Below are 27,616 nucleotides of genomic sequence, written 5' to 3' on the forward strand. Positions count from 1 at the left end.
CACAGAAAAAGAATAGAAAAAAAAAGGGGGGGGGGGGTGGGCAGGGAACCCTTCTGTGAGTCACTTGGCCTTGGAGTTCCTCCAAGAGCCCAAAGGTGGTTGATCTCCCAGAAATGCTGAAACATCACCCCCTGCTGGTAGCAGCTTTGTATCACACCTGTGACCAAGAAAGAAAATTGGGTTGGTTCAATCCCAGGATGAGTAAAGAGAATGGAACTGGCTTGTTGTACAAAAATGGCAGGGTAGGAACTTAGAAAACACAAAGTAAGCTGGGCACTGGCAGCTCATGCTTATAATCCTACCTACTCAGGAGGCTGAGAGCTGAGGATCGTGGGTCAAAGCCAGCCCAGGCAGCAAAGTCCATGAGATTCTTATCTCTGATTAACCACCAGAAAACCAAAAGTGGTGGTGGGGCTCAAGTGGTAGAGCCTTGAGCTGAAGAGATCAGGGACAGTGCCCAGACCCAAAGTTCAAGCTCCACAACTGACAAAAAAAAAAGAAAGAAAAGAAAAAGAAAAACACAAAGTAGGGACTGGGAAGGTGGCTCAGTGGTAGAGTGCTTGCCTTGCATGCCTGAGGCCCTGGGTTCAATTCCTCAGCACCACATAAGCAAAAAGAAAAAAGCCGGAAGGGCGCTGTGGTTCAAGTGGTAGAGCGCTAGCCTTGAGCTGAAGAGCTGAGGGACAGCGCCCAGGCCCAGAGTTCAGGCCCCATGACCGGACCCAAAAAAAAAAAAAAAAAAAAGAAAGAAAAACACAAAGTAAAATTGTTCTGAAAAGGAGGGAATAACATGCCTCAAAGTCAGACATCCAAAATTCAGTAAGATACCACCTACAGCAAGGACTGAGTAAGCATCTCCCCATTATTTTTATTTTAGTGGATCTCCAGCACACATAGGAGGAATGCAGGCTGGTTCTGAAGCTTCCAGGCTTGGTATCTAATTCCTGTTCTAAAATTACAAGTGAAAGGAGGCAGCCTCCCCCCCACCCCCAAAACAGGTGTCCTGTCTATTGGAAAACCACATCTGGATGTTGTATTGTGGGAACAGGATCAGAGGGAGCAATGAAAATTGTGGACACAGAAGCCCTTTATGTCTTGAGTCAGATAAGTTCTTCCCACTGCTGCATGCACAAATAGTACAATATGAATTCCCTGGTGAATGTGCACAAGAAAGTGGTTATTCTTGGTGTCTCAGGAGGAGTTGCAAGGCTCAGAAGATTTTACTGCATTCCTCAAACTTTCAGACCATATGACTGTGGCTTAATAAATATAGACTTAGCAAATTTGTATTAAGAAGGAAAAAAAAAAAAAACAAGCTCAGAGTGCATTATAACATAACACAGTTCAACACATAGTTGAGCTGCTCTGCTTAAAGACCAACTTGTCCTCCTCCCCAGGCATCTGTCTGTTCCTCAACATTCCTCCCCCCTATTTATCCTCAGCCATCAGTATTATGTACTTTTCCTGGTTGTTTTATGCCTGTTTTATACCAGTACCGGAACTTAACTCAGGGCCTAGGCGCTGTCCCTTAGCTTTTTTGCTCAAGGCTGGTGCTCTACCACTTGAGTCACACCTCCACTTCTGGCTTTTTGCTGGTTAATTAGAGATACGAGTCCCACAGATTTTTCTACCTTGACTGGCTTTGAAGGGTGATCCTCAGATCTCAGCCTCCTGCGTAGCTGGGATGACTAGTGTGAGCTTGGTTTCTTTTCTTTTTTTTTAATCATCTGCTATTCTTTGTCCACTTGTAGTTTTAGCCACCCTTGGTATTAAAGAGTTCACCTGTTCTCCAGGTCATGGTGGTGGGCAAAGCAAGCGGCTTTGGAGGTGGGAAACTCTGGCTTTGCCTATCACCAGTTGCCTAATCCTGCAAATTGAAGTCTACCCCAGCTACAGCCTCCTGGTCCTGCCACTGTGAAAACAGTTCTGATTTCTCAAGCTGAGTGAGCACAGGGACTAAGGATGGTATCTCCATTTGCAGGACAGCGACTATGAAAACCCAGACGAGCACTCGGACTCGGAGATGTATGTGATGCCCGCGGAGGAGAATGGGGATGATAGCTATGAACCACCCCCCGCTGAGCATGAGATGAGGACCATCCACCCAGCTCTGCCCTTCACCAGGGGCGAGTATGTAGGTGAGGCCATCCCCCACCCCACGTCTGGATCACAGAGGAAAGGGCCTGCGGGTGTGTCCACCTTGGGGCTTATACCTCCAAATGGTGCCCACAGGGAACGAAGCCCAAGTGGTGAAACTTTCCCATCCTAGGGGGAAGGCCTCATGTAAACCAGGAACATTGAAAACTGGTAAAGATAAATAGATGACTCATAGATTAATGAATAAGAAAAGTACATCCTGATGGTTGCCCTGCCCCTGTTCCATCCCCTAGACCCACAGAAAACCAACACTAAGACTGGTCCCCAGTTTTCTTCTAACTTCTTGTATGCCAGGTTTTGGAATTTCTCCTAGGAAGTTCACACAGAACATGGGTGCCTTTTCATCCGTGATCGCAATGCTAAGCCTGATGTTTCCATCTCTGCTGAAGGGCCCATCCTCAAGAGTTCAGACTGTGGGGTCTCCCTGGGAGTAGGGTGCTGGCAAGGACCTCTAGGCCTAGAATTCACCTCAGAGGTCAAATAAGCACAGCTCAGGTCTTGAATGTGGGGTGTGCCTTTTTTATTGTCCATCAAGAAGAAATTTGTATTCCAGTGTCCGTAGGTGCCCGAAGGGGAGGAGAGTAAGTGTGTGAGCATTGAGGGCGATGCTTGCATTATTTGTCTGGAGTGCTCCCATCAGCTGCCTCCTTCCAGGGCAGCAGTACAACTCGGTGTGTATTCACAATTGATCTATTGAGCACCTACTTCCTTAAGCCAGATTTATGCTAAGCACAGCAGCAGGCACAGCAGTAAACTGCTAGAATTTTTAGATTACCATGTGGTGCTTTACTGCTGTGACCTACATGGAGTTCTCTCCATTTTACAAAGGAAGGAGGAGAGCCTCAGAGGGGTGAGCTCACTGGGCCAAGGTTCTATAAGTAGTGGGTTGGCATGGGAGCTAGACTCCTCAGTTTTCAAAGCCACCGTTCTGCTACACATACTGCCCATGAATTTGGTAAACCTCATTCAATCATTTCAACAACCCAGGCCGGGGGATGAGGGGTTATGATAGCCATACATACTCCCCACTCCACACACACACACACACACACACACACACACACACACACACAATTTAGTTGGTCAAGGAGCTCATTTCAGGACATACTCTTCAAAGCCTGTCTTCTATGTTTTGCTAATTCTGATGGAATGAAATACTGCATTAAGAAATTTAACCCAAGCATGGTGGCACATACCTGTGACCCCACCCACCTGAGAAACAAAGGTAGGACAATTTTAAGTTTGAGTCCAGTCAGACAACATTAGTAAAAACCCTTTCTCAAAAACAAAATCAAAAAGGGGTAAAAGTAGCTCAAATGGTGGTTTGAAGCCCTGGGTTCAATACCCAGCATGAAAAACAAAAACAAAAAAGGAAAAAAAAAGTCTACACTCGAAGAGCTACAAATAAAACGGACAGAATGACAGGCACAGCCAAGCAGATAGCCTAGGGCATAAGCACAGCAAATGTGATGGTAACCGCAGGCCTGGGACAAGAAGAAGCAAAGGAGGAGGGCAGAGTAGGCACCTGGAAAGCCTGACAAAGCAACTGTGCTGTCCCCATATGAACACAGGCTATTCCTGTGCTAAGCACTTCCCATGGTGGGCCAGTCCAAATCAAAGCTGGGCTCCCAGCGCAGGTGGGTAGACTGGGGTTCTGCAGCTCTCATCACCTGGCATAACATTAGTTCCATTTCTTAGACAGGTATTCCACACCCCTGCATTCACTGCAGTCTTTCTAATCCCTGCAACAACTCTCCAAGGTGGAGCCCTGTGTCTTCAGCTTTGAAACAAGGGAATGAGTTCTAGAGGTGCTGAATAACTACAGACCCAGGCTAAGTGGCAGGACAGGGGACAGAACCCAGACCCAACTGGTTTCAGACCTGGAGTTCCTTCCCTGGCACCTGCTGGAGAGGATGGTCCTGGACTAAGGGGATCTCACAGCTTCTCCATGAATTGAGGGAAGTCACTAAGGGAAGGAATTTATAGGCTGATCCAGACAAGTGATCGCCACCCCCTCATAACTCCTGTACAACCTGGGGAACTTTTTCTTGTATGTCTGGTACTTGGGCTTGAATTTTCATTCAAGGTTGGTGCTCTACCACTTGAACCACATCTCCACTAATGTTTTTTGCTAATTAATTGGAGATAAGAATCTGTTAGACCTTCCTCTCTGGTTTGAACTTGATCCTCAGATCGAAATCTAAGTGGCTAGGATTATAGGTGTGATCCACAAGCCCCTGGCTAGACCTGGGGAACTTTTAAAATGTGTGGCATCGGGCTTCATCTCAGATATTCAAACATGGTAGAACCCAGGCCTGGGCAATTTTAAAGCTCCAGAGGGGCGGTTATAGTGTGTAAATGGTGTTGAGTCTCACCTCCTTAAGCCTCTGGGCTGCTCTTGTCCACTATGCTTGGCCGAGTTGGTCTGTCAGCTCTCCCGAGCCTACCACCTTCTATCCCTCCCTTTCTGATCCCATCATGGGTTGTTATCAAAGTCAATTAGACATAGTTTTGTACCTATTTTTTTCCTTTTTTGTCGATAGAGTTTTGTACCTATTTTTTTCCTTTTTTGTTGATTGTGGGCTTTGAACTCTGGGCCTGGACCCTGCCCCTGAGCGCTTCAGATCAAGGCTAGCGCTCTACTACTTGAGCCACAGTGCCACTTTCAGTTTTCTGTTGGTTAATTGGAGATAAGAGTCTCATCTTTCCTGACCAGGCTTGGTTTGAACCACGATTCTCAAATCTCAGCCTCCTGAGTAGCTAGGATTACAGGCATGAGCCATCGGTGCCTGGCTGTACCTAATATTTTCACTTTGCTTCTGTAAGGAATGTCATACTGATCACTTGCAGCTACTGGGATGCTGGTGGATTTGTAATTCCTTTTTTTTTCTTTTTTTCTTTTTCTTTTTTTTTTTTTTTGGTTGTGGGGATTGAACTCTGGGCCTGGGCACTGTCTCTGAGCTCTTCAGCTCAAGGCTAGCACCCTACCACTTGAACCACAGTGCTACTTCCCGTTTTCTGGTGGTTAACTGGAGATAAGAGTCTCAGGGACTTTCCTGCCCAGGCTGGCTTTGAACCCCAATTCTCAGTTCTCAACCTCCTGAGTAGCTAGGATTACAGGCATGAGCCACCAGCTCCCTACCCACCTCCTTCCCAGGATTTGCAATTTCTAAATCTCGCTGATTCCCACTCAAGACACAATTCAGAGCCTTTTCAGTGTTTTCTTTTGTTTGCTCTAGATAATCGATCAAGCCAGAGGCAATCCCCACCTTTCAGCAAGACCCTTCCCAGTAAACCCAGCTGGCCGTCGGCTAAAACAAGGCTGGCCTCCACTATGCCAGCCTCCACCGCTCTGCAGAAGCCTCAAGTCCCACCCAAACCCAGAGGCCTCCTTGAGGCCGAGGTAAGGTAAAACAGGATGCAGAGAGGAGGTGGCTGGGGCTGCCTGCTGACGCTCATCCTTTCAGGGTAGGAATAAGGTGGCAGGGGACAGAAAGAAGACACCAACTGTTAGGCTCACAGTAATTTCTGTCTTCATTTGGCAAAAACACTTCAAGATATGAATTCAGGCACAGAATGCAAAAGGACACTGGATTTTAGGAGACTCTCCACTTCTCAGAATAGCTGAGAGTGGAGCCCTGGGAGGTGAGGTGGGGTTCAGCTGCCCTGAGGTGGCCAGACTCAGAGTGGGGGAGTGTGGAGGAGGCTGCAGTGTAGCTGGCAGATGGGAGGCCAAGAGAAGAAAGAATTTTTTTTTTAATCCAGTTGAATTTTTAGATAGGATAAAGAAAGTCAAGGACAAGCAAGAATAAAAATGTTAAGATCTCGGGGCTGGGAAGGTGGCTCAGTGGTAGAGTGCTTGCCTAGCATGCCTGAGGCCCTGGGTTCGATTCCTCAGCACCACATAAGAAAAAAGAAAAAAGCCGGAAGTGGTGCTGTGGCTCAAGTGGTAGAGCGCTAGCCTTGAGCTGAAGAGCTGAGGGACAGCACCCAGGCCCAGAGTTCAGGCCCCACGACTGGACCCAAAAAAAAAAAAAAAAAAAAAAAAGATCTCTGGGAGAATTGAGATTCAAAGCCCCCACTTACCCCCAAGCAGAAAAGTCAGTGAGACTCTTATCTCCAGTTAGTAACTAGTAAAAAGCAGGAAGTGGAGCTGTGGCTTAAGCAAAAAGCCTTGAGCAAAAAAGCTCAGGGACAATGCATTGACTGAGTTCAAGCCCCAGGAATGGCAAAATAAACAGAGTTTAAAAAATGAATAATTTAAAAGGATTTTTCTAGGCTTCCATGTATATGCAATGTTTTGCGAGAACAAATCTGTAGAGACAGAGATGGGTTGATTAGTGGTTGACTAGATCAGGAAAGTGACCAATGAGTTCAAGGTTGTTGGGGGGGCGGAGTTATTTTTTTGGTGATGATGTTCCAAAATTAGGTTGTGGTGATGATTGAGCAACTCTGACAACTCAGTCACTTCTAGTTCAGTAGGTTCTAAATCCACAGATTCAACAAGATGCAGACAGATAATACTTTTTGTAAAACTGATGGTTTTGACTATAATCACTTTTTTTCTTTTTTTTTTTTTGGGGGGGGGGGTCCGGTCGTGGGGCCTGAACTCTGGGCCTGGGTGCTGTCCCTCAGCTCTTCAGCTCAAGGCTAGCGCTCTACCACTTGAGCCACAGTGCCACTCCCGGCTTTTTTCTTTTTGCTTATGTGGTGCTGAGGAATCGAACCCAGGGCTTCAGAGGCATGCAAGGCCAGCACTCTACCAATGAGCCACCTTCCCAGCCCCTATAATCACTTTTTTTCTGGCCATCACTTCCAGAACCCTACAATGATTTTCATTCCCATTTAAGTAATGGTGATTACTAGATCACGTAAGAGGGCGCCACTGGTTTTATGCAAATACAATGCATACAAGCAAATTCCAAGGCGTGACTCTATGCCCAATCGCACTGCACTGTGGTTTACAAAGTGCAATCCTATGCGAAGGATTGCCCAATAAGGTTTCTCTTAAAAAAAAATCAGTCCTCCTAGCAGTCCACCATTCATCTCTACATTTCTCTTAGGCTGATTATGTGGTCCCTGTGGAAGATAATGAAAACTATATTCACCCCACAGAAAGCGGTCCACTTCCATCTGAAAAAGGTGAGTTTGCAGTGGGAAGCCCCTGGAAATTCCTGGCAGCAGGTGAGGACATTCAAGGCTGATCCAGGGAAAGCATGGAGAGTCTCAGAAGGGACCATGCCAGGGCTGTCTGCTCTGGCTCCCTTCCCCGCTGGCCAGAACAGGGAGCACCCTCATCAAATGGGAATTCTGTAATTATCTGTATCTGTATCTTTTTTTTTTTTTTTTGTCAGTGTGGGGCTTTTACTCTGGGCCTGGGTACTGTCCCTCACCTCTTCATTGTACCACTTCTGGTTTTCTGGTGGTTTATTGGAGATTAGAGTCTCATGGACTTTCCTTGCCCGGGCTGGCTTTGAACCTCAACCCTCAGTTCTCAGCCTCCTGAGTAGCTAGGATTACAGGCATGAGCCACCTTCTGTAATTATTCTGTATGTGTTTATTTAAGCTCCCTTGGTGAACAGATCGACCAAACCAAATAGCTCCTCAAAGCCCACACCTCTTCCGGGGACACCTTCAGGTAAAGTACTTGTGTGACTTATCTCACTGATTAACAGTGTCCAAATAGCAGAGCACCTTCCTGAGGAGAGCAACTGGCCTAGCTCTGGTCTCTCCCTGCAAGCCTGTCTTCAATCTCTAGGTGAGGATTTACCCTGTGTCTCTCCCTCCCTCCATCATAAAGATTAGCATTGTCTACTGGTAGGGGAGGGAGGCCTGGGGCAGAGGACAAGGTCCTCTGTCCCGTGGATGACTTCCGAAGGTGAACTGTTGGGAATAGGCTACCACTTGCCCTAATTTGCCTATGCGGGCCCTAAGCAAAGGCCCTAGGACCTCAGAAATGAACTAATGAACATTCTCCACCAGTAAGGTGAGGTACTGTGTTGAATGATATACTGGGTTGAAGTGGAGGGTCTCAGATAAAGATGTGTGCCTGTTTTGGAGGTGGTGGGTGTGAAGTTGTTTGTCTCTGCACACCATCTGTAGTCATCTTCTGTGCACTGTATACACATAAGGTATGAGCTCTTGGTTGGGGCTCCATTGAATCAGGGGGCTCTGGGCTTGTCTGTGGACATAAGAAGCCCTTCAGAGCTATTCAGATGGAAGAAACAGCTTGGGATGTTGGGGTGTAAGAATAAGGACATCAACTCAAAAGGAACTTGACAAGGCAAAGCTAACTTCTGCAGAAGAGTATGCCATCAAGCAAAAATTTGTCAAGCAAGCACAGAGCAGGTGGGCTCCTCCCTTTTCAGATTGGCTGAGCTCAGGTTCACAACCCGCAAAAGGATGTGGCTCAATTAACAGGATGTAACTAAAATTTAAGAGGCATTTAATGAGATGCCGTAATTAAAGTGCATCAGGAAAAGGATGTAACTAAAATGTAATTAACAAGGGTCAAGCCTCTGGGCCAAAGCAGGAACTTTTCAAAAAACAATTCTCACAAGATTAACTGGAAGGAAGCAAAACTACTTGGATAGAAAAAAGAAGTTTTTCTAAGAGTACATACTGTTTTTAAATATAGCAACAGGTTTGCCCCATAGCCTCAGACCTGGTAGACACAGTTAGATAAAAGCAACACAAAATGTGAGTCACAAAATGTGAATCAGCCTCTCTGACACCATCAGACCCAAGGACAGAAAACCACGACGGACCCTCATTTGTCTTTGTGCAGGTCGGAACAGCGGAGCCTGGGATTCCAAGTCATCTTCACCCTCGGTGCCATCCCCACTGCCCAGGGTCGGGTGAGTTATCACTGTAGGCAGAAACCTTGTGAGAGGGCTGGGAAGATGGCTCAGTGGTAGAGTGCTTGCCTTGCATGCCTGAGGCCCTGGGTTCGATTCCTTAGCACCACATAGCAAAAAGAAAAAAAGCCGGAAGTGGCGCTGTGGCTCAAGTGGTAGAGCGCTAGCCTTGAGCTGAAGAGCTGAGGAACAGCGCCCAGGCCCAGAGTTCAGACCCCACTACCGGACCCCCCCAAAAAAAAGAAACCTTGTGAGACTGGATGAATGGAATTCTGGGAACCTGCTGCCCTGGGAACCTCCAATGGACATTCCTCACCCCCTCAAGCAGGCTGAACATTGGACCAGGGTAGCTCCTGATGACATGGGAAGCTAAGAGTCTAACTACATTCAATTAAATCTTGAGTATACTGATCAAGTTTTCTGCAAGATAGCCTCACCTTCAGAGGACCCTGAATGATTCTGAGCCCTTGGAGCAGGTTTCCTTTTCTCCTCTTCCACTGCTCTTGCAAACAGAAAAATGATATGCAATAAATGTACATGATGTTTGCACAAACGCTAGTGTGCACTTCAAACACCAGTGGCAAGGTGCTTTTCTAAAGTGATACACAAATTATTCTTGCTTACTAGATTTAAAAGCTCTTTACAAGCTGGGAATTGGTGGCTCATGCCTATAATCCTAGCTACTCAGGAAGCTAAAATCTGAGAATCACAATTCAAAGCCAGCCCTGGCAAGAAAATCCATGAGACTCTTACCTTCAATTAACTACCAGAAAACCAGAAGTGGAGCTGTGGTTCAAAGTGGTAGCGTGCTGGGACAGAGTCCACCAGGCCCTGAGTTCAAGCTCTATGACAAACAAACAAAAGCTCTTTGCAAACAATGAATGTTGTAATGTTGGCTCAATGTATTATTTTTTTAAAGCATACCTTCTGTCCCAACTTGGCTCTGAACCACGATTCTCTGATCTCAGACTCCTGAGTAGCTAAAATTATAGATGTGATCCTCTTTAAATCTGTCAATAAGATGGTAGTCAACTTCACTTCATTTTCATTATGTTTTATCAAAGCCAATCTCTTTTTATTCCCCAGGAGGAAAACAGCTACCCCATTGAAGATAGTAAGTTACTTTTCCATTTCAAAGTGCTTCCTATTTCTTGCCCTGTGTTTCCATATTCATTAAGGTTGAAAATGCTTCTTGCTATCATGAAAACAGCCTTCTTAGCTATTGAAGCTGCTGTCCTTACAGTTGCTAGGACTGCAGATCCTCTGGTAGCTCAGTAGGTGATACTTAGAAGGAGCTCTTCCTTGCTAGACCCTTGCAGCTCCTTTGTTAAGTGTATGCAGACAGATCAGAAAACAAACAGCCAGGCTCCAGGCCTCTTAACACCTTGCCTTTACCAAGGAAAGTCCCTGTGTCCACTTCCGGCCTGTTGACCCTGGAGCAAATGGCAGGCCAGTGTCTTATCAGGCACACAGACTCAGTCAAAACTCAGATGCTTGCCAGAACCTGGTGAACCTAGGCCATTCCCTCATGGAAGGCGGTCCACCTGGGCCTGGAACCTACTAGAAGCCTGCAGTTGACAATCACTTGCAAACATACAAGGTGAGGCTAGGTGCAAGTTGCTCACTGCACAAGCACCACTGTTGACAGAGCAAGTTGATACTCAAGCTGCCTCCAAGGGGCACTTCTGGACAGTTGTCTGGTTGGGCTTAGAACTGTGTGTGAGTGAAGGGACAACTATCTGTCAAAGAAAAGTTGACCAACACTCTTTTAAAATAGTATTACTTTGGCATGTGTTTCCATGTTCTGCTCGTTTGAATAGCACTGCCTTTCCTTTTCTTTTGCATAGACTCCAGTTGCCTCTCAACAGGCCACGTCAAGTGTTTGTGAAGGTAAACTTATTTATTCTAAGGATAAGCATGTTCTCTGAAAGTAATGTTTAATTACGTGTCTGCATATAAGTGGAATCCAGATTTAATTGAAATATAAAACTGAGTTCTTGAAACAAAATGGTCTTTCACTTGGCAACACATAATGTGTAGCAAAGCCAGCTCAGACCTGGGCTCACCAAGCAGGGTCTTCAGTAGGGCTGCAGCCCATGTGCCAAGCACATATCTGTTTGCAGACAGGACAGGTAGGATGGACAAGAAAGTGCCAAGACCCCACAAATCTGAATGCTAAGAGCCATTCACATATCTTAAGAGTTAACAGCTCAGCAGAGGTCATGAATTTTGAAAAGTCAGAGAAATGACAGAGAAAGTAGAGGTGAATTGTGTTGTGGATGTCAAACCTTGCCACTCTAAACTCCAGCCCCTCCCAGATGCAGAATCCATGAACATTGCTAGGTAGGAGTCCTGATCCCAATAGCACTTGCGGTGCACAGGGCTGAAAAGTGCACAAACTAATCACATCATGCTGAAGACATTCTTGGGAAGACATCTGACCAAACATGGTCCTTCTAAGCTGATGCAGCTGGGTTTGCTGCTGGAGATAAACATTTCACGCTAATCCTAATATAAGATTTCTCCTAATGCAGAAAAGCCTATCCCTGCTGAACGCCACCGAGGATCTAGCCACAGACAAGAAGCTGTCCAGTCACCAGTGTTTCCGCCTGCCCTCAAGTAAGACTCTTTCTCTTTAAAAACAAGTTTCTAGGCTGGAGATGTGCTCCAGAGGTAGAGCTCCTGCCTAGTAAGCACTAAGGCTCTGAGTTCAAACCCCAGTACCACTAAACAAAACGGAAACTGAATCTGGGTTCCTCCATCTACTAAGACCAGACTGATAGTTTTTGAGCCCTTTTTAGCAGACTGACCTAGGGAGTCACTTTTTGAAAAAATGAGTTTCCGGCTCAATGTGGTAGTATTCACCTGTAATCTCAGCACTTGGGAGGCTGAGGAAGGATGAATGTGAGTTTGTGGCCAATTTGTGCTACGTAGCCAGTCCCTCCCCCATACAGAAAAACCTTACCTCAAAAATAAATAAACAAACAAATAATGATTATCCTTCTGTTGCTGTAGGAATGAATGCATGCTTAGTGGCATGCACAGTGACTCTAGTTTTTAGTGCTTCATAAAGATCCAATAGGTCACTGCTTTGTAGTTAAATCTTAGGTCTTAAGCAAGTCAAAACTGGGTTGTACTGTAGAGACCTATTATCCAGGTTAATTATTGGATTTAATTTAACTATAACATTTCAGTCAAGACTCCTTCTTTCGCTAAACTAAAAGGCATAATTTAGCTGATTTTTAAGATTTTGGTGCCTCTCCTGACTTGAGATATGTCTTATTAGCCTTTGTAATGAGTTTCTTCATAGTTCTGTCCATGTAAATACCACCAACAAAATCATACTGTGCCTTACCCCCTTAATTTATCTTACCTTCTTCTTTTCAGACCTCTCCCTCAGAAACCGATTCCTCTGCCAAGTAAGTTACAGGGAAATCACAAAGAGGGCCACAAGGTAGAGGTGCAGCTGGACTGCTACCTCACAGACCTGGGTTTATCCCCAGGGGTCACTTTCAGCTGTGGTCTTAGTGCCTCTGCTTGTTTCTCCATCTCAAGCATGTCTACAAAGAGGACAGTGCAAATATGTGGATAATTTCCCTCAAGGAAAATATGACAGTCTTGTAAGGAGGGGAGGGAATGTTGTTGTTTTATTGGCTGCTATTTACCCAAATGCCTCCATACAAAAAAGAGACAGAAGAAAGGATGGACAAATGAATGAACAAGGGGCTGGGAATGTGGCTTAGTAGTAGAGCGCTTGCCTAGTGTGCATGAGGCCCTGAGTTTGATTCCTCAGTACCAGATAAACAAAAAATAATTTAAAAATTTAAACCCAACAAAAGAATGGATAAGTAGTAAACAAAACAAAAAAAAAAACAACTACGAATATACCTATGTATTTTCTGTTTCAGCGTTTGTATAGTTAGGCTGTAAACTTAAGGGAATTTATGCCTTTAAGACAGCAATTTTCAAATATTTTGGTCTCAGGACCACTTTATTATTTAGTTAGTTAGTTATCTAGCTGTCTAGTAACTTTTTGGTGATACTGGAATTTGAACTCAAGGCTGAATGCTTGCTAGGCCACACTCCTGACTGGTCAGGACCACTTCACTCTGCAGACCTAAAGAACTTTGCTTCACATGTTTCTTCCTATTAACACTAAATATATTGAGTTAAAACTGTTGAAACATTGGAAACTTCATTTACCTAAAATAATATATAACTCACTGCATGGTAGCAAAACATATTTTTATGGAAAATAAGTAATTCCCAATAAGAATAGTAGTAGGAGGAGGGGCATTATCTCAGGTTTTCCTATCTCTTTACTGTCTTGAGTAAGGAAGATTGCTGGATTTTCCTATCACTCGCTACAGATAGTATGTTACGTCTCTCGGAAATACATGAAGGAAAATAGAGATCACAAAGATAAATCGTTGAAAAAATAAAGGCGTCTGGTATCCTCCCCCAAAATCTGGGGATACTTCCCAGAATCCCGAGACCATACTTTGAGAACAGTTTTTCTGGTATGTGTCCCCCACAGAAGCCATCACAGCAGTGCAGTATAGATGTAGTACCTGCTCAAGAAACAGGAAAAGTTGGGGCTGGGAAGCTGGCTCAGTGGTAGAGTGCTTGCCTTGCATGCATGAGGCCCTGGGTTCAATTCCTCAGCACCACATAAGCAGAAAAAGCCAGAAGTGGTGCTGTGGCTCAAGTAGTAGAGAGCTAGTCTTGTGCTGAAGAGCTGAGGGACACTGCTCAGGCCCAGAGTTCAGGTCCATGTCTGGCAAAAAAAAAAAAAAAAGGAAAAAAAAGAAAAGAAACAGGAAAAGTTAATTGGTGTTTCTCAAATCCCTCTCAGGATTTCCAGAAGGGGGAAGCCCGTCTGTGGATGGACCATCCCCTAACTTTTCATCGAATCCCGCTTTTTCAGTTCAGGTATGACATGAGCTCTTCCTCTCAGTGGCTTGTTGCATAAGTGGAAATGTCTTCTGAAAAGAGTTTGGAGTAAGGCTTGAGAACAGAGCCTTGGTTTTGGTTTGCTCTGTTTATTCTGATTGGTATTCCTGATGCCCTGAATAACAATTAGTATTTCTTCAAACCTGCAAGGAAATGTGTTGCTTTTATTGTTTTTTTTTTTTTTTGGTTGTTCATGGGGCTTGAACTCTGGGCTTGGGAGCTGTCCCTGCGTTCTTCAGCTCAAGGCGAGCACTCTTAACCGCTTGAGTCACAGTGTCACTCTGGTTTTCTAGTGGCTTATGGTAGATAAGAGTCTCAGGGACTTTCCTGCCCGGGCTGGCTTTGAACCACGATCCTCAGATCTCACCTTCCTGAGTAGCTAGGATTACAGGCATGAGCCACTGGCGCCCAGCTTTATTGTTAATTTTTCTAACATAGCTTTTATTTAAACTGTGATTTCCTCAGAATAGAACTGTGAAAGTTTAGAATAAAACACCTAAGATAGCACAGTTTAAAAAGAGACAGAAGAATGGAGTCTGTGCCCTGTATAAGTCCTCCTGATCTGATATAAAAATGTAAACAAAATATGGTAACAGTTACCCTTGCCTTCAAAGAAGGTATGTACTGTTATTTGCAAGAATGAAGTCAGATAATATTCATAAAACACTTTGGAAATTACAGTGTACTCCACAGACAGCGAGTAATAAGAACTCAATGGGCCGGACAACCGACCAAAAAAAAAAAAGAACTGAATGGAAGAGAGATTGTAATTTACTTGGGAGAAAGGAAGGAAGTAGTGGTTCAGGAACCTAGCAGGATTTAGTTATGTTCAAGAACTAAGTTTAGCAGCTAAAGCCAAGTAATGTAGACAGTGCCTGGGTGGGGCAAAGGAACCACAGACTCACAGACTATTGATGCAGACTATTGGTTTCCAGCTTGCTCTTACAAAGTGAGTCTTGGCACAGAAGTTGCAGAAGTCTTTATAAACATTAAAGGAACCGCTAGCACATGCTGAACAATGCCTTCATTTTCACAGGAAGCTGATGTTCATTCTAAACCCTGGTATGCTGGTTCCTGTGACCGGAAGTCTGCTGAAGAGGCGTTACATAGATCCAACAAGGTTTGTTTGCCTTTGAATGCCATCATTGTGCCCTCAGCATCCTTCTTTGTAGAGCACCTCTTCATTTCTTTCACCCGCTTCCTACTCCTCTCTTTTATCATTTTGTTGGTTACTTGGAAATAATGGTCTCATAGACTTTCCTGCCTAGGTTGGCTTTGAACCTCAATTCTCAGATCTCAACCTCCTGAGTAGCTAGGTTAACAGGCAGAAGCCACTGGCTCCTGACTTAGTTTGAGTTTTTAAGATAGTTGTTCTGCAGGATTGACTTGAAGCTTTTGACGTGAGGCTTTTGAGAAGTCCGACTTGAGTGTTACTTTCTTGCCCTTGTATGTAATTTTAGTTCTTTAGTCTGAAGGCTTGAGTTTTTGTTTTGTTTAGGAGGCTTTTTGTTTGTTTCCTTTTTTGTGCCAGTCTTGAGGCTTGAACTCAGGGTCTGAGTGCTGTCCCTGGGCTTTTGTGCTTACAGCTAGTGCTCTACAACTTGAGCCATAGCTCCACTTCTGACTTTCGGTGGTTCATTGGAGATGAGTCTTATGGACTTTGCTGCCAGGGCTGGCTTTGAATTGTGATTCTCAGATCTCAGCCTCCTGAATGGACTACAAGCATGAGCCATTGGCATCTGGCTTCTACACAGTTTTTAAAAGTCAAATTGTATTGGAGTATGTCTGAATTAATTTATTTCAGATGAGTTTTCTCAAGTACACAGAAGATCTTTCAATATGTCACTATAAGTTTGCCCTTATATCCAGTAAGTTTTCTTATAGCCTCAAAGGATAGTTCCATTCTATTGTTCTCTTTTTCTTGTCAAAGACCTAAATCACATGTATTTTAGATTTTTAAATCATTCTTTTGCTCCAACCACTGTCTCCCAGACCTTAATGTAGTTATTTTATTAATTCTCATTTTCAGATGTTTCAGTGATCTCCATCTCTTTCTTCAATGTCACATAGTAAATCTTTGTCTATTTAGTCCTCAAACATCTCCAAATGATCTCCTTGTTCCTAAAATACAGTTTCTCTTCAAATTCTTTTCTAACTTAGATCCATTCTTGTTGCAGTTCTTCTTGAAGTCTTTGTCCAGTTTTTGGTTTTTTGAACTTTTAATGCTAGAATAATATGTAATATTTAATAAAAATTAAGGTATTATGCTGATTTTTCTTTATCATGAGTCCTTTGAGAATTTTCATCAGCTAAAGGTTTTAACTCCCAATTCATTTAGTAGTCTAAATGAATGGATTTTTTAACTACTGTTTTTACTCACAGATGATTTGTGGACATGTTTCTATATTGAAGAGTGTCCATTTAAACTGGATATTGAGGGGCTGGGAAGTTGGCTCAGTGGTAAAGCGCTTGCCTTGCATGCCTGAGGCCCTGGGTTCGATTCCTCAGCACCACATAAGCAAAAAGAAAAAAGCCGGAAGTGGCGCTGTGGCTCAAGTGGTACAGCGCTAGCCTTGAGCTGAAGAGCTGAGGGACAGCGCCCAGGCCCAGAGTTCAGGCCCCGCGACCGGACCCCAAAAAAAATAAAAATAAAAAAAAAATAAACTGGATATTGGTGGCTCATGCCACTCAGAAGGCTGAGATCTAAGGATCATGGTTCAAGGCCAGTCCTGGCAGGAAAGCTCATGAGACTCCTACAGCTGTGGCTCAAAGTGGTTGAGCACTAGCCTTGAGCACATAAGCTCAAGGTCCTGGGCACCTGAGTTGAAGCCCAGGCTCCGCTGGCACTCACTAAAACAAAAATTTCCTCTAGGTTTTCTCTTGTGTCCCTTCACATATTTCTAAACTACAAACACAATAACATGACAACATTGACCTCACTCATGACTTTGTGTGTTTTCTTTTCTGTTACTGAGGTTTGAACTCAGGGCCTCAAGCTGGCTAGGAAGAAGCTCTACTACTTGAGCCATGCTTCTAGCTCTTTCTGCTTTGGCTTGTTTTTGAGATAGAGTCTTCTTCCCCAGGCTAACATGGACCATGATCCTTCTAGTTATGCTTCCTTCTGTGGCTGGAATGACAGGCACACATATCTACACTGTGTTTATTTCTGTTGACACCAGCCTTAGCTGGTGGTCTTGAACTAAGATCACTCTGATCTTAGCCTCCCAAGTAGCTGGGATTTTAAATGTTGTGGTTCACTTATGGTTTTTAGTGAGTATATGTTTTGTGAATTTTCTTAGAAAATAACCAGCATATACGTATTTTTCATCAATTGAATTGTATAGTTCATAAACTATAAAATGCTAAGTAATACTAGCTATAATAATGCTTTATTTTTATTAAGCAGGATGGATCATTTCTTATTCGGAAAAGCTCTGGTCATGATTCCAAACAACCATATACACTAGTTGTATTCTTTAATAAGCGAGTCTATAATATTCCTGTGCGATTTATTGAAGCAACAAAACAATATGCTTTGGGCAGAAAGAAAAATGGTGAAGAGGTCAGTAATTTCTATTTAATTTTACTTTTGGTTGAGGCAGAATCTTTCTATGTAGCCCAGGTTGACACTGAATTTAGGATCCTCCTGCCTCATCATTCTGAATGCTAGGAATACTAGTATGCATCAACATACCCAGCTAGAATTTCCTTTAATTTAGATCTATAGCCATGTATTGTGCACACAGAGAAGTATAAAGTCTGATGCAGTCTTATTTGCCTATTTTTTTTGTTTTGGGTGCCTTCAGTGTCCTATTCAAGAAAGAAATCATTGGCCAAATCCAATGTCATGAATTTTTCCCCTTTATTTTCTTCTAGAATTTTTATAGTTCAATCTTTTGGGTTTTTTTCCTTAGTACCAGGGCTTCAGCTTAGAGCTTGGAGCTCTTGTGTGGCTTGTTCACTCTACCACTTGAGGTATACCTCTAGCCCAGCTTTTTGCTAGTTAATTAGAGATGGAGTTATTGAAACTTTTCTGCCCAAACTGGCTCTTCAGCCTCTTGAGTAGCTAAGGGTTACAGGTGTGAACCACCAGTACTTATCTTAGTTTAAAATTTTAAATATCATGAGCTGGTTCAAGCCCCAATACTGGCACAAAGAAATAAAAGATAAAAAATGTTATTGGTAACAGAAGAGAAAGTAAGGAATAAATATTATAAAAGTTCTGCCAGGTGCTGGTAGCTCATGCTTGTAATCCTAGCTACTTAGGAGGCTGAAATCTGATTGTGGTGGAAGCCAGCCTGGGCAGGAAAGCCCCTGTGAGACTTTTTTCTCCAATTAACCACTCAAAAACTGGAAGTGGCACTGTGGCTCAAGGTGGTAGTGTGCAGGGCTTGAGCATAAAAGAGCTCAGGGACAGCACCCAGGCCCTGAGTTCAAGCTCTATGACCAACCTCTCCCCCCCCCCGAAAAAAAATTACTTGAGGGCTGGGAAGGTGGCTCAGTGGTAGAGCGCTTGCCTTGCATGCTCGAGGCCCTGGGTTCGATTCCTCAGCACCACATAAGCAAAAAGAAAAAAGCCGGAAGTGGTGCTGTGGCTCAAGTGGTAGAGTGCTAGCCTTGAGCTAAAGAGCTGAGGGACAGCGCCCAGGCCCAGAGTTCAGGCCCCACAACCGGACCCCCCCAAAAAAAAAAAAGTACTTGAAGGCCCCTGTCTCTCACATGTTAGGTGCAAGACCTAACATTCATAACCAATTACCTACAAATAACTGGCATTTCACTAGAAAAAGTTGATTTGTGCTCTAAATATTTATTTAATGTATAGATTTTGGAAGCTCTCCAAATGGTTTACAAAGGCTTTATATTTATTCCTACTTTTTTTATTCTGGATATTTATATATGAAAAAATAAAGGACAATAAAATCAACTGTTACTAATTAATGGATTCATAGCACTAATGTGAAGTAATTACCATTTTTAAAAATAATTCTAATTGCACTTATTTGGTAACTAAATTTGTAGCACTGTTGGATACTTAAGGAATTTAATGGTATGTGTTACATTTAATCAATCTTTAAAATCTAATCACTTTCAGAAAAATAAATATGACAACCTTAACTCCTATAGATGTGATTAAAATATATAAAACTTAGCCAGGCACTGGTGGCTCACGCCTGTAATCCTAGCTACTCAGGAGGCTGAGATCTGAGGATCACGGTTCAAAGCCAGCTCGGGCAGGAAAAGTCTTATCTCCAATAAACCACTCAGAAAACCAGATGTGGCGCTGTGGCTCAAGTGGTAGAGCGCTAGCTTTGAGCTGAAGAGGTGAGGGACAGTGCCCAGGCCCAGAGTTCAAACCCCACGACCACCAAAAAATATCTGTATCTCTATATAGTTATATACATAGCTATATACATATATATATACACACACACATATACATATAAAACTTATTATGTACAATGAGAGTCCAGCATGAAATTTCATTATTAACTAGACACTAACTTAGCTGTAAGCTTATTACTGGTAGCTAGGCACAGATGGAAGCATGTGGGTTCTAAAGTTTTCTCATTCAAAAAAGAAAACTAACAAAATATAAATGTATGTAGGAAATAATTTCTTTCTGGTACTAAATTCTATTTATTATATCCTTTCCTGTGTTTTAGTTTCTATCACGGTAACAAAACACCTGAGATAATGAAATTATAAAGAGAAAAGGCTTAATTTGATTCACAGTTTTCATCAATCCATGATTGATGCTTGTTTTCTTGGGCCTGTAGAAGCACATTATGGTGAGAGTGCAAGGCATTCTATTTCTTCTTCTCCTTCTTCTTCTTCCTAGGTGCAGGGCTTGAACTTAGGGCTTGAGCACTGTTCCTGAGCTTCTTTTGCTCAAGGCTAGCTAGCACTCTACTACTTGAGCCACACCACCACTTCCGGCTTTTTCTGTTTATGTGGTATTGAGGAATCAAACCCAGGGCTTTGTGCATGCTAGGCAACACTATACCACTAATCCACATTCCCAGCCCTCCCCACAGTTTTCTTAAGGACATCTCCTCCCAATGAATTAAAGACCTCCCAACAGGCCTCACTTCATAAAGGCCCCACTAGCTTTCAATAATGCCATTCTGGGAACAAAGACTTTAGCCTGTCGGCTCTTGGGAGATACTCAAGATGTAAACTATAGCTCCCTGAGTCATTTATGTCTAAGACCTGTGTGATATAACTGATACTTTGTTCTCTTTATGGAGAAGGTAGAAATATTCACTGGTAGATAACTTCACACTTGACACTAAATAAAAAGCAAAATATTTTTTAACTGAGCAAAGTATTTAAAATATGTATTATGACTCAAAGTAATTTTTCTACAGTTATGCTAATTGAGGCTGTGTTTTTAGTCTTACTAAATATAAGAAATTCCATATCCCTCAAAACTCAAGACAACAGGACTGTTTGGGCAGGAGATTAGCTGGGATCTTGAGAAAATGGGAGATGATGGGAGGAGTGGAGCATGAAGTTAACATGAATAAACATGTTTAATTCATCCATGTTTTTGTCTTCTAGTACTTTGGAAGTGTTGCTGAAATTATCAAGAATCATCAACACAATCCTCTGGTTCTTATTGACAGTCAGAATAACACAAAAGATTCCACCCGACTGAAATATGCAGTTAAAGTTTCCTGAAGAGAGAAAAAGGTGGTTAAAACCATTGCTTCAAACATTTTCCACAGCTTTTTCCTTTTTAGATAAACTTCCAAAACATCAGATTTTTGGATTATTAATTATCAGTAGTAACACAGAAGAGGAAAACAGCTATTGAGTTGTGTGCAATACTCACCTGAACTGATCAAGCTGATGAATGCATACCTTGGGAGGTAGAATTGTGCTAACATTCTCCAAATAAACATATTTTTAAAAAAAAACAGGTGTACTGTATTTTCAGTCATTTCAGAAAAATACATTCTATTTCCAAAATAAGAAAGTTTTACTTTTGGATAAAACAAAGATGCTGGAAATTCAGTACTGTGAGGTGCTCAGTTGTGCAGGAATATAAGTAGGTTCTCTTCTGTCAAATACGTACCATCTTGTCTTGGTTAAAATTTGAATGTATAGAAAACAAACTATTATAGGTAATCTATGGTATTTGTAAGTGCAGATATGGGGTAAGGGTGTTATGGTTCCTTTTTGTATCTGCTCCCAATCATGAGTAGTGTATATGAAAATCAACTTTTTAGAAGTTCCGCTGGATTTTACCTTCACTTATTAAAGGTAATTATTCTCTCTGATCTGTATGACTATTACATGGAACCTAACTTGAAAGCAAAATGACAGAAAAACTAGATGGAAGCACCAGTTCATAGGACAGCATTCCAGAGAGCAGAAAAGCAGATATTGATGGTCAGTAAAGCATAGCCAGTATGAGCTTCCATGTCTAAGGTCTTAAATCAGACCAACAATATGTTCTTCTTTGTCATATCAAAGTTCTTTTTTCTACTGTGTACTCTAGACAATGTTGAAATGTTAAGAAAGCTAATTGCGAAGTCTAATTTTCAAATGAGAAACAGACTGGATTATAAGACAGCAGCAGTCTCATGAAGTATTCAGAAAGACTAGAAAGTATTGATAGACTCAGACTCATGTGAAAGGTAGGGAGAATATTACATGTCATATTATTTGAGTTCAGTTGTGTTCAGTCTTTATAGATATAATGAAGTTGAGATCAGTAAAATAGGTGGCTAATACAGTAATTAGTGTCCTTATAAAAAGAAGAGGTCTGGCTACGAATAGAAATGCAGAGGGAAGACTATGTCAGGGGATATCCAGGAAGAAGAGCATATGAAGATGAGAGACTAGGGTGATCACCCTGCAAGCCTAGGAGTGCCAAAGATTGTTGGAAACCAACAAAGACAAGAGGAGGTCAGGACAGATGTCCTAGCAGTTTCCAGAGGGAACATGAGCCTGCTGAGATCTTGATTTCAGACATCCAGCATCCATAACTGAGAGACAACAGATGTTTTTTAAATCTCCCAGACTATGATCCCTATTACGAATAGCCCTAAGAAGCAAATAAAATTCAGACATATCTAACAACAAAATCAGATATATAGGTTTTAGAAATTGGGTACCCCAACCATTTTGGCAGGTAGCAGGATGTGAAGCTTTCTTGTTCTATCACTTAAGCCATTCCTACAACCTGATCGTTTTTTTTTGAAAATACTAAGAAAATACGAATTTATATGCAAAACCTCTGAAGCTCTTTAAAAAGACCAATCCTATCAATCATGGATATAGAAGGAGAACTAAAGGCAAAGATAATCTACTTAATTACATAAAAGCAGAAAGCTTCCCTAACCATGAGGAAGAGAAGGACATCTACACAGAGGAGTCGTACAGAACCCCAAGGAACTAAGATTTAAGAAGAAATACCCCTAAACATATTATAGTTAAGGCAACAAATATACAGAATACTGAAGCTGCAAGTCATATACAATAGCAACCACAGAGGATAACCGACACATTATTCAACACAAATTCTAAATGCAAGGAGGGCATTGTAGAACATAATACAAGTCCTGAAGAGTAATACTTGCCAATGTACATTAGTATATCCAACAAAATTATACTTCATAATTAAGAGTAAAATAAAGACCTTGTACAATAAACAAAAGTGAAAGGAATTCATATTTACTAAGCCAGCACTGTATTGGATGCTAACAGAATCCAACACAGAGCACAGCAATCAAAAACAGGAACGAATAAGACCTACTAGATGAGTAGGTTAGTGAAGAAGAAATAGGAAAGAAGCCCTTATCAGAAAAACAGTAAAATGACAGGAAATGCATAGTATTTCAATAGTAACACTGAGTGTTAATGATCTCAATTCTCCCATCAAAAGACACAGAACAGTAACTTGGACTAGAAAGCAGGACCTACTCATTTGTTGTCTACAAGAAACATCTCATTGACAAAGATAAATACTTAGGGCAGATGGAAAAACATCTGGCAAGCACATGGATCCATACAAAAACGTATTTTCCTGACAAAGTGACATACTCAAGCTCACTAAATAAACAATTCTGGACTTACAAGCACTGATATATCCCAGTATAACAATAGCAGGAAATTTCAAATGTCCCAAGCTCACCAATAAATCATTCAAAAAAATTAACAAAGAAATTGTCAGAACTAAATGACACTATAGACCAAGTGGACTTAACAAACATCTATAGAGTATTTCATTCAGCAGCTGCACAATACATATTCTCAGCAGACTGTGGAACTTCCTCCAAAATAGATAATACTTTAGGACATAAAGCAAGTTAGGAAATATTTTAAAAAACTGAAATAACCCCCTGTATTCTATCATGCCATAATGGAACTAAACTAAAACTTAATGTCAAATGATACTACAGCAAGCACTGGTGGTTCATGCCACCTGAGATCTGAGGATCAGTTCAAAGCAAGCCAGGGCAGAAAAGTCTGTGAGACTCTTATCTCTAATATACCATCAGAAAACCAGAAGTGGAGCTGTGCTCAAAGTGGAAGAATACTAGCCTTGGGCAGAAAATCTCAGGGACAGCATCCAGGCCCTGAATTCAAGTCTCAGGACCAGCACACAAACATACAAAAAAGATACTACATAAAATATTCAAATACATGGAGACTGAGCAACATATTGTTGAATGACCAGTGTTTCACTGAAGAAATAAGGGATATCTCCCTTATTTCAAAAGTTCCTGGAACCCAGTGAAAATGAGAAGCCAAGCTACAAACCTTTGGGATACAGAAAAGGCAGGCTTAATACGACAATTTACAGCTATGAGTGTCTACATTAAAGAGAGATTTCAAATATCCTAATGATATGCCACAGGTTTTTAGAAAAATGAGAACAAACCCAATAATTAGCAGATGGAAAGAAATAATGAAGATTAGGGAATTTTTGCCAGGAAGATTAGTAGCTTGTCTGTATTATATCAACAATAATAAAAAAGCAGAAAGATAAATCAGGAAAAAAAAGCCTCAAAACCAATAAAAGATCTAGCTATTAACCAATGAGGTGAAAACATCCACAATAAACACTAGTGGCTCACTCCTGTAATCCTAGCTACTCGGGAGGGAGGCTGTGCTCTGAGGATCTCAGTTTGAAACCAGACTAGGCAGGAGAGTCTATGAGCTCTTATCTCCAGTCAACCACCAGAAACCCAGAAGTAGAGTTGTCACTCAAAGTGGTAGAGCTCTGGCCTCGAGCAGAAAAGCCTTGAGCACTTAGGCCCTGAGTTCAAGTCCTACAACCTTCAAAAAACAAAAAACTGGGGGCTGGAAAGGTGGCTCAGCGGTAGAGCGCTTGCCTTGCATGCCTGAGGCCCTGGGCTCGATTCCTCAGCACCATATAAGCAAAAAGAAAAAAAGCCGGAAGTGGCGCTGTGGCTCAAGTGGTAGAGCGCTAGCCTTGAGCTGAAGAACTGAGGGACAGTGCCCAGGCCCAGAGTTCAGGCCCCATCACCAGACCCCCAAAAAACAAAACAAAACAAAAAACAACTAAACACATCTGTAATCCTAGCTACTCAGGAGGCTGAGATCTGAGGATCTTGGTTTAAAGCCAGCCCGGGCAGGAAAGGCTGTGAGACTCTTCTTTCCAATAAACCTCCAGAAAACCGGAAGTGTCAACATGGCTCAAGCGGTAGAGAGCTCACTTTGAGCTGAAGAGCTGAGGGACAGCACCCAAGCCCAGGGTTCAAGCCCCAACGACTGACAAGAAAAAGAAAAAGAAAAAAAAACAACTAAGAAAACTTAAAAGAAATTGAAGAAGACACCAGAAGATGTAATGACCTTCCACACTCATGGATTGGCAGAATATGATGAGAATAACCATACTGCCAAAAGCAATCTACAGATTCAATGCAATATCCATTAATGTTTCAATGTCATTCTTCATAAAATAGAAACATCTATCAAAAAAATCAGATAAAACATGAAAGGCATCAAATAGCAAATGCAATCTTGAGCAAAAAGAGCAATATAGAAGGTATCACAATACTGGACAGAGCCATAGTAACAAAAACAGCATGATATTGGCACAAAAACAAACCTAAGAGCCTGGTGTCAGTGGCTCACACCACAATCCTAGGTAGTCAGGAGGCTGAGATCTGGGGATCACAGTTCAAAGCCGGACTTCAAAGGAAAGTCCATGAGACTCTTATCTCCAATTAACCATCAGAAAACGGGAAGTGGCATTGTGGCTCAAAAGTGGTAGAGCTCTAGCCTTGAGTGAAAAAACTCAGGAGTGCCTAGGACCTGAGTTCAAGCCCCCTAACTGACAACAACAACAACAACAAAACAACCTGAAAACCAATGGAAAATAGAAAACCTAGAAATCAAACCTTTTCAACAAGGGAACAAAAAATATAATTTAAAAAAAGACAGTCTCTTCCACAAGTGGTGCTGGCAAAATGGTTATCAACATGCATGAAACTGAAACTTGATTCTTTTCTCACACCCTGTATCAACTCCAAATGAATCAAAGAATTCAACATAAGGCCTAAAACTGTAAATCTAGTACAGAAAAAAACATAAAATTCTGGAAGTTATTGGCATAAACAGTTATTTTCTGAACAAGATTCCAATTGCCTAGAAAAGAACGGACAAATGAGACTCCCTCAAAGTAAAAAATTTCTAAACAAAAACAAAAAACTAGAAACAAGAGACAACCTATAGGATGAGAGAAATCTTTATCATCTACTAATGGATATGGGATTAATATGTAGAACATACAAAGATCTCAAAAAATTAAATAGCCACAATAAGCCAATTAATAAATAGGAAATGAGCTGAGTATCTCAACTGAATTAATCTCACTTTCAGAATAGAAAGACTATTGTCTTTTTCTTCTGTCTTCTTGAGGCTGCTGCTGCTTCTAGTGAATTCTGCACTTTGGTTATGGCATTTTTTGGATCAATTTTTATTAGGATTAAAAAAATGTTTTCTCTTTATGATCCCTGCTTGATGTAATAGCCTCATGTTTCTTAACTTTTTTTTTTTTGGTCTGTACTGGGACTTGAACTCAGAAGCTTCTTGCTCACTGCTGGTGCTCTACAGTTTAAGTTTTTGTTGTTGTTGTTGGTCATGAGGCCTGAACTCTAAACTCTGGGCCTGAGTGCAGTCCTTCAGCTCCTCAGCTCAAGGCTAGCGCTCTACCACTTGAGCCACAGTGCCACTTAATGGCTTTTCTGTTTATGTGGTGCTGAGGAATCCAGGCCTCATGCATGCAAGGCAAACTCTCTACCACTGAGCTACCTTCCCAGACCCTTGAGTAACAGCTCTTGTTCTAGCTTTTTTTCTGATTAATTGGAGATAAGTCTCTTAGACTTCTCTGCCTGAGTTGGCTTTGAACCTTGATCTTCCAAGTCTGTCTTCTGGGTACTAGGACAACAGATGTGAGCTATTGGCAACAGCTCATTCCTTAATTTTTTTAATGTTTTGGACATACTAATACATGTTCAGGATTTATTTTAGATCTGGTACCTCTCAAAAGAGCTATTGCATGTTTATTCATCTACTGATCCATTTTTGTGATTCTTTACATAATCTTGTATTGAAACTGGACATTGTAGGCAACATTTATAGATCTCTGCACACAATTCTCTTCCCTCTCCTGTATATTTTTAATCTAGTAATTTAGCTAGATTAATTCATGTCTATTTCTACCTCCCAGCTCAGCTTTTTCTCCTTTCATTTTTAAATCTTTAAATCTGACTTTCCTTGGAGCTGCTCTTGAGTCAGCACATTTAGTCAATGGTTGGTCAAAGGCTGCTTGGAACCCCTAGTCAGTAGTTTCTACCACCATGTTATCTGTGTGTGGCTCAGAAACTGTTCTTTTTTAGGAAGCTTAAAAGCATTCAGCCAGGAACAAGCAACTCAAGAGGTGCTCCCTCTGGTTGCTCCTCTAAGGTCAAAGGCTGCAGCATGTACTCTGTGTTTTGTGTGTGTGTGTTTTGCCATTCCTGGGACTTGAACTCTGGGCCTCAGAGCTGTCCCTCAGCTTTAGCTCAAGGCTAGTGCTTTACCATTTGAGCCACAGCACCACTTGTTTTTTATTTTCCCTGAGTAGTTTATTGGAGGTAAGAATCTCAGGCTTTCCTGCCTGGGCTGGCTTCAAACCTGTGTAGCTAGGATTATAAGCATGAGCTACTGGCACCTGGAAGTACCTGTAGTTTTATGCAGACTTTGTCTCTTTTTTGTCTTTAAGTCTCTAGATGCTATTCTACTGGCATGATCAGCAACTGCTGGCCTCTACTAAATGATTGTTCAGCTTTTCAGCAATGTTCTAGAGCATTAATTATTCCATGAATGGATTAAAGAACATTTTGAGCGTAAAACATTATTTTAAATGTATCTATAAAAAACATTTCCAGGGCTGGGAAGGTGGCTCAGTGGTAGAGCGCTTGCCTTGCATGCATGAGGCCCTGGGTTAGATTCCTCAGCACCACATAAGCAAAAAGAAAAAAAACCGAAGTGGCGTTGTGGCTCAAGTAGTAGAGCACTAGCCTTGAGCTGAAGAGCTGAGGGACAGTGCCCAGGCCCAGAGTTCAGGCCCCACGACTGGACATTATATATATATATATATTTCCCCCCCCCCTCCCCCAGAGGACACA

The 27,616-nt window shown here is 42.1% G+C and overlaps 1 protein-coding gene across 3 annotated transcripts in view; it reads left to right on the top strand.

Annotated features, from left to right (window-relative positions):
* The window catches only part of Blnk (B cell linker), a 47,588-nt gene extending 26,338 nt beyond the window's left edge, over positions 1 to 21,250 (top strand). The window contains exons 5-18 of one of the 3 annotated variants that reach the window (XR_006148839.1): positions 1,982 to 2,138; positions 5,397 to 5,560; positions 7,221 to 7,299; positions 7,724 to 7,795; positions 8,945 to 9,014; positions 10,101 to 10,128; positions 10,862 to 10,904; positions 11,549 to 11,633; positions 12,402 to 12,433; positions 13,870 to 13,946; positions 15,004 to 15,087; positions 17,374 to 17,529; positions 19,631 to 19,756; positions 20,529 to 20,617. Coding sequence is in view for 2 of the 3 variants with exons in the window: in XM_042689286.1 (XP_042545220.1) it covers positions 1,982 to 2,138; positions 5,397 to 5,560; positions 7,221 to 7,299; positions 7,724 to 7,795; positions 8,945 to 9,014; positions 10,101 to 10,128; positions 10,862 to 10,904; positions 11,549 to 11,633; positions 12,402 to 12,433; positions 13,870 to 13,946; positions 15,004 to 15,087; positions 17,374 to 17,529; positions 20,529 to 20,648 (1,167 nt within the window). In the remaining variant the exon portion in view is untranslated. Of the gene's footprint in view, positions 1 to 1,981; positions 2,139 to 5,396; positions 5,561 to 7,220; positions 7,300 to 7,723; positions 7,796 to 8,944; positions 9,015 to 10,100; positions 10,129 to 10,861; positions 10,905 to 11,548; positions 11,634 to 12,401; positions 12,434 to 13,869; positions 13,947 to 15,003; positions 15,088 to 17,373; positions 17,530 to 19,630; positions 19,757 to 20,528 lie in introns of all 3 variants that reach the window. The other 2 variants (XM_042689286.1, XM_042689287.1) reach the window with 2 other exon arrangements.
* Positions 21,251 to 27,616: the final 6,366 nt, after the last annotated feature.

Source organism: Dipodomys spectabilis, unplaced genomic scaffold, assembly GCF_019054845.1.
Source record: "Dipodomys spectabilis isolate Male_0828 unplaced genomic scaffold, ASM1905484v1 ptg000125l, whole genome shotgun sequence".
NCBI lineage: Eukaryota > Metazoa > Chordata > Mammalia > Rodentia > Heteromyidae > Dipodomys > Dipodomys spectabilis.